Source organism: Artemia sp. Qi Xiang Cuo, chromosome 20, assembly GCF_049724085.1.
Source record: "Artemia sp. Qi Xiang Cuo chromosome 20, ASM4972408v1, whole genome shotgun sequence".
Classification (NCBI taxonomy): domain Eukaryota; kingdom Metazoa; phylum Arthropoda; class Branchiopoda; order Anostraca; family Artemiidae; genus Artemia; species Artemia sp. Qi Xiang Cuo.
Window position 1 is genome coordinate 40,372,931 of NC_142813.1, and position 8,865 is coordinate 40,381,795.

An 8,865-nucleotide genomic window follows, 5' to 3' on the forward strand; every position below is an offset into this window, starting at 1 on the left:
TAATGAGAATAAAAACTATTTGATAGAGGTTCAGCAGCTTCAGTTATCAAAAGAACAGGCATTTGAAGCAAATGGAATTAACAATACAAAAGAAGAGAATCAAGGTTGTAGTCCGTCAAAACCAAAAGAAAAACTAAATATTTTGGAAAGAAAGATAACCCTAAAAAATAATGATAAAAATCAGTCACCAAAGCAAAATGAAGATTATCACGTAGATATTGAAGAATCACCATCTAAGAAAGATCAGACAATACGAAATTCAGTTGTCAGTACGGACTCATATAGTGAAACCAAGAAGTGTATTGTAGATAGAGAAGAACTAATTATAGAATCCATGTCGAACGGAAACAATAAAATAGAGGGTATAAGGGAAGGAACAAAAACTACTGTATCAGAGGATGGAGACGAGACAAAAGTTAATGAAACAAGCATTTTAAATCAGCCAACTGACATTATAAATGTCCCGAATAAGACAGGGCTGCCCCCATTTCAAAGGTTCAAGCTTCCTTTTCGGGGGGTACATATAAGGAAGAAGAACTTTCCACAGCCATCAGAAATTCCGACTAGGCTTCCACCAGAAGCCATTGTAACTCTGCGTCGACGACCAAAGCAGCAACGCCAGCTTCAAAGTGGAGCATTATTAAAAAGATGTGATTCACTACCTACTAGTAATAACAAATCAGATTGTTTTGCTACTTCTTCTTCTCAAAAGGAAGAACAACCTTTGAAAGATAAAACTGAGGCTTCTAAGAGAAAGAAACTTATAAAAACAAAAAGTAAAACCTTGGATCTTGGTTTCAGCCCACCCAATGCTACTAAGCCTATTCAACCGGAGAAGAATAGAAACATTCGGCAAAGCCTGTTTAAGATACTCTTCTGGAAAGGTAGAAAAGCCTTAACAAAAAGTAATAGAAACAGCGTTGAGATAGAAAAAGCACCCAATGTCAGCGAATCAGTAATAGTAGAAGCATTAAGGCTTCAAAAGCTAAGTTCAGCAGAATCATCACCTCTAGTAGTCCGTAGAACCCGTAATGATAGTGCAGGTCGGCGAAACAGACGAGACAGTGTCAGAAGAAAGTCTCGTAAATATTTTGGTGGCACAGTGAGAAGAAAGCTAAAGCCTCGACCACCAACATTAGTCGGGACTGACTGTGACAGCTCTGACTCCGATTTATTTGACTTCTTAAGTGACCCAACGGATGTATCCAATTCTAATTCCAGTTACAAAAATAAGCCTAAGAAAGAACTAATAAGAACTTCTGATATAAAATCAGAAAACTTTGGATTAGATGAAACAGCACCAAAAGATCCATCAAGAGATAGATCTGTACCACTGGTAAATAGTATTGAAACAAAAAATTCAAAATACCTGACTTCTCAGCTCCCGCCTGATATACCACCAAGGAAGGCTCCGATTAAGATTTCAAACTATATAACGGTTGAACCCGTTAAACCACCCTTGTTTCCATCACAACAGGCTGTTCGAACAACACCGCCTTCTTTACCCCCTAAGGCTAGGAAATTCTCTCTTCCAGTAATTCTGTCTCTGGAAGCAAGAAATCTGAATTCTGACGATGAAAGTTTCGCCTCCGCTAATTATGTGACTCCTAAATACCTCAGCCTAGGAGTTGAAGGAACTGATTCAGTTCTAAGAAAAACCACTATAGTGCCTTTTTCCTCAAGCAGTGAACACGATTTAAAACGGTCCCCAACTCTCCCCCCAAAATCAAATAGAACTGCAAAATATCGACCCTTGTCAATCATTCATGATAGTCCTCAATCCCCACCAACCCTAGAATACAAATATCTAAAAGGTTTTACCGATGAAAGAAATAAGAAAGTTAAAAAAGATTTAGAACTAGACTTCGTTGAATCTCAACAGAACTTAGCAGCAACCCAAAATAACGAAGAACCTGAAATCGAGGTTACAAACTCGGATGAGCCACCACCATTGCCACCTAAAACAAGAGTAAGGTCCAAATCTCCATCAGATTATAGTAGACCTCGTTGGTGTGAGATTGAGCTGATTGAAGTGGAAGAAGGAGAATCTCACAAGTTTCCAAACTTTTTTCAACGTGATTCTGGACTGCCTGAAGTTACTGAAGACGTGATGTACGCTCTTGGCTTGCCAGAATGCATGACTTTAGCAAGAAAAAAAAAGTCAGTTGCTTCAAAAAAATAGATACTTTAATGATATAAGTGTTAAATTTTTTCTGACATTTATTTCGTGTACCCGAAGTACAGCAAAAGATATGTCAAGTCTTCTTTTTCAAAACAAATTGAACTATTACTAAGTTTAGACAAACGGTCTCAAGATAAAAAGAGGAGGAATTAAACTGAAGCAACTTTCCAATTCCTAATTATCCTACAAGTAGTATTTTAAAATTTGATATCAATTTCATAATAAGAAAAAATACTTCTTTTTATTTGTTTATTTGAAACATTTTTCAGAGGAAAGGACAATTATTGGTACTGTTCTATTAGCTGGAAGCCACGCAAGAAGTTAAGTTTGGTTAATGCTAATGAAATAAAACAGGATAAAAATATAATAGTTTAGAAACAAATTTCGGCAATATATTTGCACATCAGGGGAGTGGGGGTAAAGCATAGCATATATTAAATACGTAACCTAACCTAGGTACCTCTTTTGTCCCCTAAACCCCAAAAAACTAAATTTTAAATATTGTAAACGGAGTGAGAAATCACTGTTTGCAATGCTTGGCATAGGAATTCTCCGTTGAAATAACCTGCTTGACTAGTTTCTTTTATCATGTTCGCTATACGATATATCGCGTGGCTTCCAGCTAACAGAACAGTACTCAATTATTTCTTTAGATGGCTTCTCTAAGTGAAGGTCATTAAAGAAGGTGGCGTCGCTAGCTAGCTTGTAAAGACATCTTTAGAGAACGAGTTTTACATTTCCGAAACAAAAAGATGGGATACTACGATTAAGCAACTAAAATAGTAGTTGACAATGCCTAACATGTAGAATAATAAAATCTAATAAAGAACAAAAATCGGTACGTACGTATTACACTGACCACACTGTTGATCTTGATCTGTTTAAAACCGGTTTCTCTGTGTGTACTCAGAGATGATCAGCTTAGCCTGGATGAGATAAACTACTTTACAGGTATATTTTAATTAAATATTTAATATATAGGGTTGGTTAGGTATTTAATATAATGCGCTCTGGGTGGCCTGCTTTCCATAATTCTCTGTTGTAGTTCCAATAATTTTGTTATCATATCGTGGCATATTTCAGTATGATTAACCTAACTTCACTTCTTAAGTGCTTTAGGGATAATTCATAAGTACCTAAACTACTATGCAGGTATATTTTAATTAAATATTCAATATATAGAGTTGGTTAGGTTAGGCGTCCAATAAAATGCGTTCTGGGCAACCTGCTTTCCGTAATTCTCTGTTGTTGTTTTCATAATTTTGTTACTAAAGTATTATGTTTTCGTCATAGTTTGGTATATTTCATTATGATTAACCTAACTTCACTTCTTGAGTGTGGTCGGTATAATGCGGAAGTACCCAAACTTTTGTCGACAAATATCATTTTTAAGATGAAAGAAAAAATTATTTCTTTAGCTCGCATGTTAGGATTTATAATGTCTTAAAAGGTAGTTTTTGTTCTTTTCTTTCCTAACACCAACAACAACTTTTCTATTCATCACTTTCTTTACTTGACGTAGCTTTCGCTGCGGACTTTTTTTTTCCTGGGGCCCATCATCAATCAAGTACCCGAAGAAATAGGCTTTTAGAAACTATCACTCTTGTGCATGTTCGATGTGACTATCTATTCTAATTTCTTTTTGTTTTTTGGTTTCATTGATTTATTTTATCATAGCCTAATTAAATAGTCAAAAGAAACTCTAAAAAGAAGAACGGCAAGAGTGCCACTCTTGCCACTCTTAGCGTTGAATCAGCAATTGATTCAACGGTAAAGTGAACGTGGGAACAACCAAAAGAGTTGGGTGATCCTGAAATAAAGGCAAGGCTGTTTGCGTTGACTTTGAGAGGTACAATTAAAAATATGAGAGCAAATTAGCTTGTCGATGAACTTACCAGCATCCTTGGGAGTTGCACTGGGTTCTTTTTTGCTAAATAATGTTCGTAATAAAATTTAAATGGTAATCCAATGCAACATTGCTGTAAATTCTTATTTAAGTTCGATGATCTCTGCAAAAAAGGTAAATTTTAAGCTTTTTTTTTTAAATCCAACAAATTATTAAAAATGTAATTCCTCCTCTTCCCTTTCTTATGTAAATTGAATAATGATTGATACTCATCTCGGCATTCAGAAAGTTTTATGAGGCAGATTCGTGTTGAAAGTGTGTCCAATATACTTTTTTGGAAAAAGAACTTGTCCTTAGTGCACGCTGTTTGTCTGTCTCCAAAACCGAAGCGATTCTTCTTTGAAGAATCAATTTGGAAGATCATTTTACCATGGTCATCATACTTGTGCATCGGGATTATAAGGAGAAGACTTCTCCCCAAGCACCCTTTACGGTTTTGTCGCACCTCCTCAGAATAATTCTTTCGATTTTATCTAATGTGAAAAATAGTAGTCCTTCAACCCCCTCCCCCTTTTCACCTGCTTATCACACCTAATCACAAACCTAATCACACCATTAAATTAATAACAGTTCAAATGTTTATATTATAACACCTTTCTCGTTTATTTTTTCAAAAAATGTTTGGTCTTATTGAAAATATTCTTAGTATATTCTTAGTATATTCATTTGGATTTTCGCAAATTTCCTATATTCTAGTCATATCAATTATGGTAGTAAAACTGCAAAAATTTAAAATGTGGACTTAATTATTTTGACTTCTGGTCAGCTATTGATCTGTATGGGTTAACTAGAGACCAAATTTATATGCGTTTAAATTTGTTATGACTTATAAAGTTTTAGTCTGTATTTTGTTTTCTATTCAATCTATTTCCTTCTCAGTAAAGTGTCTTTTCTTATATTTTATTACTATTTCCGAATTAAACAACTTGTTTTGAAATTCTCATCGAGTAGCCTATGTGTCGATCGTAGTGATATTTCATAGTCTCGATAAGCCAACAAAGTTATGCATTTAACGGAACCTTTAAACTAGTCGTCCAAATTTTGTATCAAATTTATTTTGAATACAAGTGTGTCAACTGGAGGACAAGGTGATGAGGGGGGGGGTCAATTGTATTTCATAGGTTTTTAATAATACTTTTTTTTGGTACTTTCAATGAAAGAAAAATCTTTAAAACCCTTGCCCCACCTCGTACGTCCCTATTTGGAAATCCTGGAAGAGAGACCTACTGTGATCAAATATGGGACAATTCCGTATCAAAACACGTCCCTTTGCCTTATACTATCATGGCTCCAGTAGTAGCTGCAACCTAGTAAAGAACGAAGTCGAGCCCATACTGACCGAAAGTTTTAAAACATGTTTTGGGAAAAACATCAAGCGACAAAGAATCGCCATTTGAAATTGATTCAGGAATGGTAACTGTTGTATCCGTTATCTTAAAAGCGAAAGGTTACTGCCTTAAAAAATTTAAGGGAATTCAGAAAAACAGTCTGTAACCCCTTGAAAATAGTGTTCGATCGAAATAAAAAATTACCCCATAAGAATCACCATAGCTGGGAACCCCATTTAGGATAATTACATTCCTCACCTAGAGCAACAATGAAAATAGTTTTTTAACATGAGAAAGAGTATGGAATAGAATAGAATTTATTGACACAAAAGCCCAAAGGGCCGTGGTCACAAAAACAAAGACACTTTCATACAAACATAAATTGGCACAAAAGTATAATCTAGGCTAGTGAAATATCACCCTCACTCCTAATCTTCAAAGAACCTTTCTCTATACTCTATACCCATCGTCAGGAACCTTCCGAATCTCTTTATACCTCTCATATCTTTCCTTGCTAATAAATTTATTATCTCATATATCTCCCAAACCTCAACCCCAAACAATTCTTTCCTTAAATCAATTAATTCACTACACTTCCCCACAAAATGAACAAAATCTTCCTCTTTCCCGCACATGGGACAGAATTAAGGACCAGAAGCTTGCCTAACCTCTACCTGATACTTCCTTCTCTCACCTACTTGCAACCCATCTGACCTAACACATGTAATAAAATTTAGCTTCTTCTTTTGAAGCACCGCCGTAAAATACTATTCGTCTTCCCACTGCTCCGGAACCTTTTCATATAACTCCAATGGCCGGGTCTCATTCATTCGCTCATATCCCATCTGGATTTAAAGGTCCCTTTACCTTTCATTGACCCTCCTTGCAACTTATCATTCCTTTAATCCAATCCCTAGCCCACCATTCCATAGCTCTGAAAATCCCCAATCTTCCAATATCTTCATTATTTGAGATGGCCACGTATCACTCTTTGGGATCCTCAGAGCTTCTAAATATGCCGCTTTTAATATCCTTACTCTGGGCATACTCAGAATTTTCTCCCATAGTCTTATCATCCCTACTAGCCTATCACTTCTCAAAGAAAATAAATCTAGATCTCCTCTCAATACTAAACTATTCGTTGAAAAATGTAGACCTAAAACTCTCTTAAAATACTGAAGCTGAATCTCCTCCATCCTCTCACGAGCTATGTATCCCCAAACTTCAGATCCATAATGCATAGCTGATGCAATCTTTACCTGAAATATCTGCTTACGCATCTCCAGATTCTGTATGTTCACCAGTTGGCTAGCAGTCATAGCATAGGCGCAGGACTTTCTTATAGCAAGAATTAGCTTCAGTTGCTTTCCAAACTAATCGTTTGACGAATACTTACATACTAAATACGTAAACTTATCCCTACTTTCTAAATCTATAATAAGACCTAGTAAAGAGCAGACTACAACCCTTAGCCTTTGAAATTTAAAAAGCATATTTTCAAAGAAAAAATGATTTGGAAATATTCATCGTTTTTGAGGAATCCGGATTCAACTGAACAATAATTTACGATCACAAAAATACATTTTTGGATCTTTCGTCGAAAATCCGTATCAGTGGTGAGTAACTATGCAATATTTATAAGCCTATACATAGCTAGAAACTATATGCATTTTTTAAGGGTAAACTATTCTTGATTCAAACCTTCCCTATTTCCAATAACTTTCTCAATTTAGTTGTTTTCCATTCGTAAAACGGTTAAAATTAATCCAAAAATACTACACGTGCCCAAAACGCACGAGAAATATATACCTTGGGCTATATATATGCTTATAAGAGGGTGGAAGGTAAAGTAAAGTGAAATGTTCTTAGAAGTAACATGAGTAAGTGTTTTAGAATTTTTGAAGCTGTTTTCAGAATTCTATAGCATTTCCTTTTCAACACTATAGTGTTTGCTTTTGAACACTATAGCGTTTCCTGTATAAGAATTATTTGAGTGATAGATCATAAGAAGATAAGAGGAATATAAAAAAAGTTAAAAAAAACATTAAAATGTGGATTAAGGAGGTGTGAAGCGGAGGCCATGTATGAAAGTAGTAGCCGTAGTACTAACTGTAGTGGTATTAGCAGCATGTGCAGTGGCGTAGTTTGGGAGTCGCAAGGGGGGGGGGCAGTTGCCCCCCAATAAATTGGAAAAGAAAACTATTATATAGCCCATGCCCCTTTACTCTCTGGATGTAGAACTTTTTTGCCCCCTCAATAAAAATGCTGGAGCTACGTCCCTGAGTATGTGGATCATGCCATCTGGTTAGTTCAACGTCCCCATCAATATATCTAAAAGTGTCAACATAAGAGTCAAAGCCGTTCATAAGCTAATGCTGGTGTTTTGATTTAGTTCAACTTCTCCATCAATATTCCCTTAAATTTTCACCTTAATACCCCTAACTTTAGAAGTACCTGTAGCAGTCATAGTAGTAGTAGTAGCATGCACATTTTCCCTTTTGGTTGTTTGAGCATTCCACTCATCGTATCCTTTAAGTTTCGACTTAATATCAAATAGACATTAATATCAAATAGAATATCATAGACTCTTTCTGCAATATTGCTCGTATACCCTTTTTACAGGCTACATGAACATACCGTGTTTTGACTTAGCTCGACATTCACCTTAAGATTCCATAAGAGCTTCACATTAATACCCTTATCCTTTTTTTTAAACCAAGGATCAAACATCCCCCTCCTCTTTCCAAATCACTAATTGCCATATGTAAACAATGAACAAACTGTATAAACTACAGCCCTGGGGGGAGGGCAGTAAAATGGGGCGTGGGAGAGGCATGGCTGTCCTGTAATCACTTTATTCTAGGTTTCCCCAAATGACTGCCATAAAACTCTCCATTGGTGGAAAAATAAGATAAGTTCAAGCTGCGGTAAGGGTTGTTAGCTCAGTTGGCTAGAGCATCGTGCTTTATAGCCCGAAGGTCGTGAGTTCGATTTCCTCGCAAGCCAATTTTTTCAAGCTGCGGTAATTAGAGTCCTGGCTCCCTGTCTAAGTATTAACTACTCAAAAAAAAAAACAAAAAAAAAACGTAGTAAGTATATGGAACAGAATTGTTTCAGATGCAACTCAATATCGTTTCCCATGCTAAAGAGCCATAAGGCTTCAATGATTTTTATTTCAATATTTTCCCAGCGCATTTCATATTGAAGGGGTGGTCGCATAAACTTTGGAGGAGGCTTATTCGAATGCAAATTGAAAATTCTAGTGGCTTTTTAAGAGTCAAAAGGGATCGGAGGGCAACCAGTCTCCTCACGCTCTTTTTTCCCCAATGTAGCCGATCACAAGTTTGACATAGCCATTTTGTTTAATATACTCCAAAGGCCAAAAAACAATGCGTTCGTGATTGACAAGACCCCCCACAGCCCCTGGGGGAAGAGCCATAAGTTATGCA

At 36.1% G+C, this 8,865-nt stretch overlaps 1 protein-coding gene across 2 annotated transcripts in view; it reads left to right on the plus strand.

Annotated features, from left to right (window-relative positions):
- The window catches only part of LOC148940195 (uncharacterized), a 37,062-nt gene extending 33,022 nt beyond the window's left edge, over positions 1-4,040 (plus strand). For both annotated transcript variants that reach the window (XM_089106502.1, XM_089106501.1), the window contains exon 3: positions 1-4,040. This exon is cut by the window's left edge and continues 629 nt beyond it. In XM_089106502.1, coding sequence (XP_088962628.1) covers positions 1-2,182 — 2,182 coding nt within the window. In that variant the 3' untranslated portion in view covers positions 2,183-4,040.
- The last annotated feature ends 4,825 nt before the right edge of the window (positions 4,041-8,865 follow it).